Here is a 12,216-nt window from a genome sequence, read left to right as displayed (position 1 = left end):
GACCTGGGTCAGCTGATACCAAGCCTCCATCAGCGCCTCCCCCCCACCAACATTTGGCCCCCTCTCCACACTGACTGCCCAGTGACTGGGGCCAGGACCCCTACCCATCAGATAGGGAGACAGGAAGTCTGAGATGAGGAAGTCTGACTCTGTGACAGTCAACGTTACGCATTCAGTAGCACTGAGGAGCTGTGGAAAAAAAATCGCAAATATTGTTAAAACTTCTTTAAAACTTACAGTTAAACCCCTAAAACCACACACAGAGAAAAAATGCATTTGAAAGGGAAGGACCTACTTAGATAATAAAAAATATCTGCTTTCCTTATGCTGATTCTGAAATTACCAGTCCACAGACCAGGCTGTCTCCGTGTTTCTATATTTCTATCTCCTTGTCTGTCTCCTCATCAACCCGTCTCCCTGAATCCCCATCTCTGTCTGTCTATCTGCCTTTTTATTTATCTGTCTATTGTCTATCTGTCTATTTTCTATCTATATATATGACTATTTATGTGGCAATACAGTGCCAAATAGGGTCTTTGGGCCCAACAAGCCACACTGACCAGCACCCTACCTATTTAACGCAAGCCTAATCACCGGACAATATTTTATTGACCAATTAACATACTAACCAGTACATTTTTGGACTGTGGGAGGAAACCAGAGCACCTGGAGGAAATCTGTGCATTCCATGGGGAGAACATACAGACTCCTTACAGAGGAAGCTGGGATTGAACTCTGAACTCCAATGCTTCCAGCTGTAATAGCTTCAAACTGAGCTCTCACTGGTGTTCTAACAGCCTGCTGACAGCATGAAAAGGCATCAAAAGGCCAACTTGCAGGTTGAGTCAGTGGTAAGGAAAGTAAATACAATGTTAGCATTCATTTCGAAAGGACTAGAACTTAAAAACAAGGATGTAATGCTGTGGCTTTCTAAGGCACTGGTCAGACCACATTTGAAGCATTGTGAGCAATTTTGGGCTCCTTATCTGAGAAAGCAGCCAAGCAGCATGGTCAAACAGCATTTCTTTTTAGAGACACAGCATGGACACAGGCCATTCTGGCCCAACGAGCCTGTGCTGCCCCATTCTCAAGAGTCTGGAGTTCAATTCTGGAGCCGTTCTGTAGGAGTCTCTGTGGAATGCTGGGGTACTCCCAGGTTGTCTGTTTCCTCCCACGGTCCAGTGGGTAGGTTAATTGGTCATTGTAAATCATCCCATGATTAGGTTAGGTTGAACTGGCTTTGTAGGGTTGCTGGGCATCGCGGCTCAAAGGTTGGAAGGGCCTACTCCACGCAGTATTGCTGAATAAAATTACACCCATCTGACTAATCAACTTGCTGACCCATATGTCTTTGGACTGTAGGAGGAAACCAGAGCACCCAGAGGAAACCCACACAGTCATGGGGAGAAAATACAAACTCTTTACAGGCAGTGGCAAGCTGCTAAGCTGCTGTGTTGCCTCTTTCTTGGATAAGGAGCCCAAAACTACTCACAATAATCCAAATGTGGTCTGACCAGTGCCTTACAAAGCCACAGCATTACATCCTTGCTTTTATGTTCTAGTCCTCTCGAAATGAATGCAAATATCACATTTACTTTCCTTACTATTCACTCAACCTGCAGGTTAACCTTTAGAGCAAGGGTTCCCGAACTCTTTTATGGCATGGACCCTTACTGTTAACTGATAGAGAATCCTGCTGTGCCCTCTAGTCCTAGACTACCCCACTATTGGAAACATCCTCTCCACATCCACTTCGTCTTGACCTTTCAATATTTGATAGGTTTCAATGATACCCCTCCTCATTTTTCTCAACTCCAGTGAGTAGAGGCCCAGAGCCATCAAACACTCCTCATACATGAATCCTTTCATTCCCAGAATCATTCTTGCAAGCATCCTCTGTGTCCAATGACAGCACACCTTTCTTAGATAAAGGGCCCAAAACTGCTCACAATACTCCAAGTATTATCTGACCAATTCCTCAATTTGCTGCCCGTTTAGAAAATAGTCTAGACCTTTGTTACTTCTACCAAAGTATATGGCCATGCACATCACAACAAAATTAAAATGAGAGATGTACTGAGAATCTATGAGAAAAGACTAGTGCCAGCAAACGTGGGAACCTAGAGATGTACTACAGTGGAAATCCCCAATCTGTTTAATGCGATGGACTCCTTCCATTGCCCAAGAGGTCCATAGACCCCAGGTTGGGAACCCCTGTATGAGAGACACTTAAATGTGAAATGGCCAGTAACCATTTAAGACAAGGTAAACCTGTATTAATTTTCTCCAAAGTTCAGTTTTATAGTTAATTATTGAAGGGATTCAATACTTAAACAATATTGTACCTTGCACTAGTGTGCGCGGGCAATGGCCAAATAACCTTGACACCCTCACTAATTAAGAACCTACCAACGTCTGCTTTAAATATACCAAAAGAACACAGGTCACCACAATACAGTGCAGATCTTTTAACCAACTCTAGGATTGATCTAACCCTTCCCTTCCACAGAGCCCTCCATTTTTCTATCATCCATGTGTCCGTCTCAGAGTCTCTTAAAGACCCCTAATGATCTGCCTTAACACCACCCCTGGCTGCACGTTCCACGTACCTATCACTCTCTGTATGATCTAAAATGCTAAGTTTCCCTCTCCACAGAAGCTCCCTGACCTGCTGAGTGTTTCCAGCACATCCAGTTCTCATTTTTAGATCATCATCCCTTTGCCGTTTGTGAGAGCTTGTTACACGGAAGCTGTCCGCCATGTTTTCTACACTCGCCTTGTTGGCTGTCGGACATTTTGAATACAGTGGTGGGTGCTTTGGAAATGTAGGTCACCAGATTGTTTAAACACGGTGCTCACACAGCCTGTTGTGGGTTTGACTTTAACAGGAAGTGGTCACTGCCTCTGAGCAAGCGGCCCACAGATCTCCCCGGTCTCACAGATACTTCGCCCTTCGATTTTAATCATCAGTTTGCAGGGGCTTTGCACGTGATTTGGAACAGATGAAAGACAAGCTGTTCTACTTTTGAAAGTACACGGTTATCAAGAACCCTGCTCCACTTTTGACACCTTCCCCTTGTTCCGTGTTTCTGTGGAGCCTCAGCTTGGACATTATTAACATTGTCATAAGGCAGTTAGCTCGATGGGCATTATCAACCTACTAGTGAAACTGGGTAGATCTACAAATTTGCCGATTTATTTAATGACAGCCTCAAAGCCCAGAAGTGAGTAACCATTCTCCCTTTCTCCCATGATCCACTCCCATCTCCTATCAGATTCCTTTTCCACCTATCACCTCCCAGTTTCCTACTTCAGCCCCATCCCCCTGCCATGTGCTCTCATCTAGAGTCATAGAAAGTACAGCACAAAAACCATGCCCTTCGGCCCATCTAGTCCATGCTGAACCATTTAAACTGCCAACTCCCATTGACCTACACCGGGACCATAGCCCTCCATTCCCCTACCATCCATGTACTTATTTAAAATTCTCTTAAATGTTGAAATCAAGTTCACATCCACCACTTACACTGGCAGCTCGTTTTGCACTCTCCTCACCCTCTGAGTGAAGAAGTTTCCCCTCATGTTCCCCTTAAACTTTTCACCTTTCACCCTTAACCCAGGAACTCTAATTGTAGTCCCACCCAACTTCAGTGGAAAAAGCCTATATGCATTTACCTTATCTATATCCTTCATAATTTTGTATACCTCTATCAAGTCTTCATCAATCTTCTACAGTTCTAAGGAATAAAGTCCTAACCTATTCAATCTTTCCTTATAACTCATCTCCTCCAGAGATTTACATGTATATGCTTGTAAGTTTTCTCTGTATTCTTTCAGCCTTATCTACATCTTTCCTGTAGGAAAACTGCACACAATACTCCAAATTAGACCTCACCAATGTCTTATACAACCTCAACATAACATCCATCTCCTCTACTCAATACGTAGATTTATGAAGGCCAATTGCCAAAAGCTTCCTTTACAACCTTATCTACCAATGAGGCCACTTTCAATGAATTATGGATCTGTATTCCCAGATCCCTTTGTTCAACCAGACTCCTCAGTGCCCGACTGTTCACTGTGTGAGACCTACCCTGGCTGGTCCTACTGAAGTGCAAAACCTCACACTTGTCTGCATTAAATTCCATCTGCCATTTTTTTAGCCTATTTTTCCATATCCCTCTGCAAGCCATGATATATCTAGATCGTTGAAATAGATGACAGATGACAACAGACCAGCACCAGTCCCTGAGGTGCACCACTGGTCACAGGGCTCCAGTCAGAGGCCACCCTCTACTACCACTCTCCGGTTTCTCCCACAAAGCCAATGTCTAATCCAATTGACTACCTCATCCTGACTGCCGAGCAACTGAACCTTCTTGACCAACCTTCCACGCGGGACCTAGTCATCCATTGCCTTGCCTTCATCCACTTTCCTGGTAACTTCCTTGAAAAACTCTATAGGATTGGTTAGACATGACCCACCACACACAAAGCCACATTGACAATCCTGAATCAGTCCAACTCAATCCAAATACTTACATATCCAGTCCTTTAGAATACCTTCCAATAACTTCACCACCACTGATGCCAGACTCATTGGCCCATAATTTCCTGCTTTCTGTTTAGAGACTTTCTTAAACAGCGGAACAACACTGGCTGTCCTCCAATCCTCTGGTACCTCTCCTGTCACTGAAGATGATTTAAGGATTACCTATCACTTTCTAGCTTATCCGCCTTCCAGTCTCCCCACCTTCTTCCCTGCCCTGAAGAAGGGTTTTGGCCTGAAACATTATCTGTTTATTCCTCTCCATAGATGTTGCCTGACCTGCTGAGTTCCTTCAGCATTTTGTGTGTGTTACTCTGGATTTCCAGTTTCTGTGGAATCTCTTGTGCTTAATGTTTCAACAATTTCCACCCCCATTTCAAAGAGGGGTCTCTGGTAAAATGTTACTCATCAATGTTTGCACAGTTTACATCTCTAGTGCTTTCCACTTCCTGGCTCTTTTTACACACACCCAGTTATGGCAACTGTGCCTTCATGTTGGGGGATGGTTTGGTCTTGGGACCTCCCTCTTTAAACCTGTCCATCAGCTAATCTGGGGCTCGATTCTGAAGACTGAATCCCAAAGGTTGTTCAGAAGTCTGGAAGTCAAAGTCGATGGCCAAAGCCTGGAAGCTGGAGGCCTGTCCTGGAATTTGAGAACCTTCCCAGAGGTTGGAGGCTGCAGACCTGTTCTGGAGTTGGAGAACTAAGCTGGAGACTAGATGCCTCTCCTGGAGGCTGGAGGCTGGAGGCTTGAGGCCCCGTCCTGGAGGCTTGAGGCCCCGTCCTGGAGGCTGGAGACTAGATGCCTCTCCTGGAGGCTGGAGACTGGAGGCTGGAGGCTTGAGGCCCCGTCCTGGAGGCTTGAGGCCCCGTCCTGGAGGCTGGAGACTAGATGCCTCTCCTGGAGGCTCGAGGCTTGAGGCCCCATCCTGGAGGCTGGAGGCTTGAGGCCCCGTCCTGGAGGCTGGAGGCTTGAGGCCCCGTCCTGGAGGCTGGAGGCTTGAGGCCTCGTCCTGGAGGCTGGAGGCTGGAGGCTTGAGACCTGTCCTGGAGTTGGAGAACTGTCTGTGTCTGTGGGTGGGAGGGTAGGAGGGAGGAAAGGGCTGTTACTGTTGTTATTTTAATGCTTGTTGTGTTCCATGTTATTCTGCCCAGCATTGCAGGGTATGATATGTTGGGTCTAGAATGAGTGGTGAGAGTTGCGGGCTGCCACCAGCACAGCCTTAGGTGTTTTGGTTGTTAATACAAACAACACATTTTGCTGTATGTTTCAATGTAAATAAATCCAGATACGAATCCAACTCTCCATCACCCCTCAGCTGCTCTTTGATGCCTACCCTTTGACCAGGCTGTTGACCCCTGACCCTGATACTGCCCAGCCTTGGTGTGAGGCAGTTTGAGGTGTTTTGGCACAATACAGACCCTTTGTTGCATTTGAAACCAACTACTGTAAAGAAGAAAGAGCGCCAATATACTGTGAGATCCCCTCGGGGATTCATTACACAAAGGTTCCAAGTGTTACCTTCCCTGTTTTTATGACGACAGTTTGAGATGATTAGCAAGCCTGCTCCTCTTGCTGGGCCAATATACCATAAAACCATTCATCTTCAGGAAAACTTTGCAAGTTGAATACTTGGGGGAAATTGCATGATGTTTGTGGTTAGAACACTGAAAGGGAGAAGGATTGCAACACATTCGCTCTGTATTTTAACAGTACATCTGATAGCATACAAGTAGATTTCTCCGTTCCCTAAAGGACATCTTGTGGTCTTCTGAAACAGGAAACACCAAATTCACTGCAAAGTACAGGCACAGTCAATATAAGAAGCTGAAGAAGGTTGTAAATCTAGTCAGCTCCATCTTGGGTACTAGCCTACAAAGTACCCAGGACATCTTCAGGGAGCGGTGTCTCAGAAAGGCAGTGTCCATTATTAAGGATCCCCCAGCACCCAGGCCATGCCCTTTTCTCACTGTTACCATCAGGTAGGAGGTACAGAAGCCTTAAGGCATGCACTCAATGATTCAGGAACAGCTTCTTCCCATCGGCCAACCGATTCCTAAATGGACACTGAACACCTGGACGTATTACATTTCACTTTGCTTTCAAATTCCAGTATAGCAGTTTGTGGAGCTACTGCCCCACAGTTCCAGAGAGTCTGGTTCAATTGCGGTCACAGATGCCATCTCTGAGGAGTTTGGATGTTCTCCATGTGGGTTTTGACCCCATGCTCGGATTTCCTAATGGAAGTGCGGGTTAGTAGATTAATTGGCCAGAAGCATAAGAGATTCTACAGATGGTGGGAATCTTGAGCAACACACAAAAAAATGCTGGAAGAACTCAGCAGCTCAGGCAGCATCTATAGAGGGGAATACACTTTTGACGTGTGTTGGTTGTTATTGCAAATGATACACTTCATTGTATTTTTTCCCTGTATGTGATAAATCTGAATTGGAATCCAACTCCCCACCTTCTTGGGTGTGGGGATGTGGAAACCATCGAAAGGGCGCAGAGGAGATTTACAAGGATGTTGCCTGGATTGGGGAGCATGACTTAGGAGAATAGGTTGAGTAGACTTGACCTTTCCTCTTGGAGTGAAGGAGGATGAGAGGTGACCTGATAGAGGTGTATAAGATGATGAAAGGCGTTGATCGTGTGGATAGTCAGAGGCTTTTTCCCAGGGCTGAAATGACTAGTGCGAGAGGACACAGTTTTAAGGTGCTTGGAAGCAGATACAGAGAAGATGTCAGGGGTAAGTTTTTTTTTAAAACACAGAGAGTGGTGAGTGCATGGAATGGGCTGCCAGAGATGGTGGTGGAGGCTGGTACAATAGGGTCTTTCAAGGGGCAGGTACATGGAGCGCAGAGGGCAATGGGTAACCCTAGGTAATTTCTAAGGTAAGAACACATTCGGCACAGCTTTGTGAGCTGAAGGCCTGTATTGAGCTGTAGGTTTTCTATGTTTTTATGTTTCTTAAAGTTTGCTCTTTGGCACCTACCGCTTGACCAGACTGTTGGTCCCATTTAAAACTTGTATCTCTGATTTTTTCTAGTTCTGTAAAAGTTCCAACTGAAATTGCAACTTTGTTTACCTCCTCCCCAGATGCTCCCTGACATGCTCATCATTTTAAAAACTTCCTGTTTCATTTTGTGAAGTTATCAAACCGTTTACCCGATTCAGAATCAGAATTAGTATCACTGGTATAACGTTGTGAAATTTGCAACAGTGGTACATTGCAGTACATGATAACAGTGAAAAATGTGAATTACAGTAAGTTTATATATCAAATAGTTAAGTTAAAACAAAAAATATAAAAGTAGTGAGGTAGTGTTCATGGGTTCAATGTACATCCAGAAATCGGATGGCAGAGGGGAAGAAGCTGTTCCTGAATCACTGAGTCTGTGTCTTTAAGCTCCTGTACCTCCTCCCTGATGGTAGCAATGAGAAGAGGGCATGTCCTGGGTGATAGGGGTCCTTAATGATGGATGCTGCCTTTTTGAGGCATTGCTCCTTGAAGATGTGGTGAGAGCTCTCCATGTACTGGACACATGGTTCTCCAGGATTAATATGATCACTGTTTACGGCTTTACTAACCAAATAGCTTTGAAATTCATTTACTCCATGTTGAACTGTAACAAGATGCTGAGTTAATGCACTCTTTTAGCAATATTAAATAATGCAACTTTTTAAAAAACCTGGAGAGGGATGGGCTCCGCCAGGTTTCAGATGCCCAAGACATGCTGTACGATGAGCAATCACCAAAGAGATCGGTGCAAAAGCTTGTTGTGACGGTACCCCGATGACTCCCCCAGGAGTTAAGGACACACACACACGCACACGCACACACCCCTTAAATAATACTTCTTCAGTATTTGCGTTTAGTTACAGGGTGCACTCTCCTGCACCTGATGGGTTCCTGCATGTTAACTATTCCAGAACTTCTCTCACAAACTCCAAACACAATCCCTTCTTCATTCTTGTATCCTGTCTTACACTAGCCAACCATCTTATCCTCAAAATTCCAAGCCCAAGTTCTCTACCACCTCAATTTTTCCAATTTCTGTACTTTATATCAAGGCTTACCAAACATCAGTATAAAATGCTAAACAAGAGTTTCTGCCAATGCTAGAAATCTGGAGCAACACACACACACGAAGTGCTGGAGGAACTCAGCAGGTCAGGCAGCATCTATGGAGAGGAATAAACAACTGATGTTTCAAGCTGAGACTCTTCAGCGGGATTCATTCCATATTAAGTGCAATTGGCCAGCGAGTGTTACGTGTGAAACTCAGAAACATGACCAATTTTGGATTTCTGGCAAAGGAAATCTTATTAAATCCAACTCATCGTTCTGATGAGTACAGTCTCATACCACCAGGTTCAGGAACAGTTATTACCCCTCAACCATCAGGTCCCACACCACCAGGTTCAGGAACAGTTATTACCCTCAACCATCAGGCTCCTGAACCAAAAGGGGATAACTTCTCTCAACTTCACTTGCCACATCATTGAAATGTTCCCACAACCAATGAACTCACTTTCAAGGTCTCTTCATCTCATGTTCTCGATATTTATTGATTATATATTAATTATTATTTCTTTCTTTTTGTAGTTGCACGGTCTGTTGCCTCTTGCATACTGGTTGAATGCTCAAGGTGGTGCGGGTGATTAGACCATAAGGCCACAGGTGTAGGAGAAGATGTAGGTGAAGATTTAGGCCATTTGGCCTACCAAGACTGCTCTGCCATTTCCTCACGGATGATCCATTTCCCTCTCAGCTCCAATCTCCTGCCTTCTCCCTGTGTCCTTTCATGCCCTGACTAATCAGGAACCTATCAACCTCTGCCTTAAAGATACCCAATAACTTGGCCTCAACAGCTGCCTGTGTCAACAAATTCCACAGATTTGGCTCTGGCTAAAAAAATTCCACAGATTTGGCTCTGGCTAAAAAAATTCCTCCTCATTTCCATTGGCAATGGACACCCCTCTATTCTGAGGCTGTATCGTCTATCCTATTAAGGTTATTATTCTACTATAGATGTATTGAATATGCCTGCAAGAAAATGGATTTCAGACCTGTATATGGTAACATACATGTACTTTGATAATAAATTTACTTTGAACTGTGACTGCAGAAACACACTTGTTCCAACACATTTGTTTCACATTGGGGCATCAGTTTCTTGGGATGTGTAATCTACTTGTTGGGATTTTCCCAAGACATTTGGCAAAACTCCATCGGACCACATTATGAAAAACATGTAATCTGAGGAAATATTGTCAGCTGACTGGAGAGTGAATTCTGGAGTTATGAAAGGTGGGGAACATCTGTGTTCCTTGGCAGAGTGTCAATAAGCAGAGCCAGTGGGATTCTAGTTAGTGGTGGAGGAGTCGATGAACAGTGTATTGTAATTGTGAATGAATGTGGGGGAGGGGGACTCACTGACTGAAGAGATGGGAGAGGCAGCAACCCCCATCACATTAAGTTTTACTCAAACGTGTATCTGAAGGTTGTGAACCAAAAGCTCGGAAACAGGATTTGTCTGAACAGATCTCCCACAGCCAGCATGGAACTGATGGAACGAGTGGCCTACTTCTGTTCCACAGAGTTCTGTCATTCATAGAACCAAGACCACCCATCACAGACACAAGCCCCACACTAGCCCACGCCAACCATAAAACATAGAACATGGAAGAGTACAGCACAGGAACAGGCCATTCAGCCCACAACATTGTGCTGAACCAATTAAAATAATAATCAAATGGCCATCTAATCCCCTCTGCCTGCACAAAGTCCATTTTCCTCACAATCATGTGCCTGTCCAAACATCTCTTAGAAATTCCTAATCTAACTGCCTCTGCCACAGCCCCAGGCAGCTTATTCCAGGCACCCTCCTCTCTGGGTAAAAAACTTGCCCCTCAGATCTCCTCTGAAATTACCCCCTTTTGCTTTGAAATTAGACACCAGCCCTGGGGAACAGATACTCCCCATCTCCTCTATGCCTCTCATAATCTTATAAACCTCCATCAGATCTCCCCTCAGCCTCTGCCGCTCCGGAGAAAACAACCCAAGTTTATCCAGCCTCTCATGATAGCACATGTCTCCCAAACCAGACAGCGTCCTGTATTAAATCCCATTTTATTCTCAATGGGCTGAATGGCCTGATATGTCATATCATCTTATGTTCCCATCAATGCCCCTCCCATCAATACCCCTCACTTACCTATATGGTGCACATACAGTGGCCAATTAATCGACCAACCTTCCCAACTTTAGGATATGGGAGGAATGTGGAGAACGCGTGGGGAATTGGCGTGCTTGTGGGAGGAACCTGCAAACTCCACATTAACAGCAACAGAGGTCAGGATCAATCCAGGTAGCTGGAGCTGCAAGGCAGCAGGACTAGTCACTGCACTACTCTCCACCAAGGCATCAGGCTCTCTGGTGTTGAGAAAAGAGCTGGACTTCTGAAGATGGACAAGTCCCTGGACCATCAGGCTCTGGAACGGGTGGGGATAACTTCACACACCTTCACTCACCCCTCAATCTACAAACTCACTTTCCTGGACTTCATTTCATGTTCTAGATATTTACTTCCTATTATTTATCTTTTTGTATTTGCACAGTTGATTGTCCTTTGCATACTCTTGAATACTCAAGTCAGTGTGGTCTTCCATTGATTCTGATATGGTTATTATGTTTATTTATTGAGTGTGCTCACAAACATATATCTCAGGGGTTGTATATGGAGAGGCACGTGGTAATAAATTTGCTTTGAACCTTGATCCGTGCGGTTCAGATTCACAAGTACAAACTTTTCCTGTGATTAGTGTCACCTTCTGGATCCCAAGGACAACTTCGGACTCGCTCCCAACTCTGGACGTCTCCACAGGCGACATTTCTATTATATTAATTCCCCGAGATATTAGCAAATGCCACATGCGCATATTTAGAAAAAAAGCTAATATTTGAAGAAACCAGGAAGACAGTAATGATGCATTTCCTCTCTGAGAAAATGTCAGATAACACCAGCGATGTTTACTGATCTCATAACTAGTTCAAACTTGCCGCTGTCATTCCTACAATTTCACTTTGAATTTAGATTTATTTTCTCCGTGGTTTATTAAAGGGGATCCTGTTTAGCCTGAAAAGTCTGAAACAACAGCCTGCCAGCTATTTCCGAACATTACCGTCACTTGTAAGTTTCGATGAACTGACCTCTTTTCGATCGCATCGATGTTCCTGATGAGAAGCCAGAGCTCTTCGGCGGAACCAGTCCGGGACGAGAGCAGCAGGTGATGGCTGGTAACGCACAGGGTGCCCTTCACCGGCTGCAGGAAGGGCCGGGACAGGACCACATCGTCTACTTTCGAAGTCTTGATCAGTTCAGCGAGCTCCATTGGCGACCCCGCGCAGCCGCCGGACGAATGCAAGGCGTTTGCAAACGCAACGTAATAATGAGCGGCGGGGAGGGACCTAACTTGGCCGAGTGGACCTCGGACCTCGCCGGCGCCGCGAAAGAGGACGCGGCCACAGCGGGCGAGAGTGCAGACTACCGCCTCAAAGTTTATTCAGTGGAGCGAGGGAGCGCTGCAGAACTCAGCGAGCCGGGCAGCATCTGCGAAGAGAGATGGATGGGCGACAGTTCGGGCTAAAAACTCGTCCCTT

The 12,216-nt window shown here is 45.2% G+C and overlaps 1 protein-coding gene across 1 annotated transcript in view; it reads right to left on the bottom strand.

Moving 5' to 3' along the window:
• Positions 1–11,992, bottom strand: part of LOC132380393 (myotubularin-related protein 9-like) — a 40,709-nt gene extending 28,717 nt beyond the window's left edge. Inside the window, exon 1 of the mRNA XM_059949146.1 lies at positions 11,767–11,992. Within this exon, the coding sequence (XP_059805129.1) occupies positions 11,767–11,948 (182 nt within the window). The 5' untranslated portion in view covers positions 11,949–11,992. The remainder of the gene's footprint in view (positions 1–11,766) is intronic.
• Positions 11,993–12,216: the final 224 nt, after the last annotated feature.

The sequence above is a fragment of the Hypanus sabinus genome, chromosome 24, assembly GCF_030144855.1.
Source record: "Hypanus sabinus isolate sHypSab1 chromosome 24, sHypSab1.hap1, whole genome shotgun sequence".
In the NCBI taxonomy this organism is placed as follows: Eukaryota; Metazoa; Chordata; class Chondrichthyes; order Myliobatiformes; family Dasyatidae; genus Hypanus; species Hypanus sabinus.
Note: the sequence above shows the minus strand (reverse complement) of the source record. Positions and strands in the feature narration are given on the sequence as shown.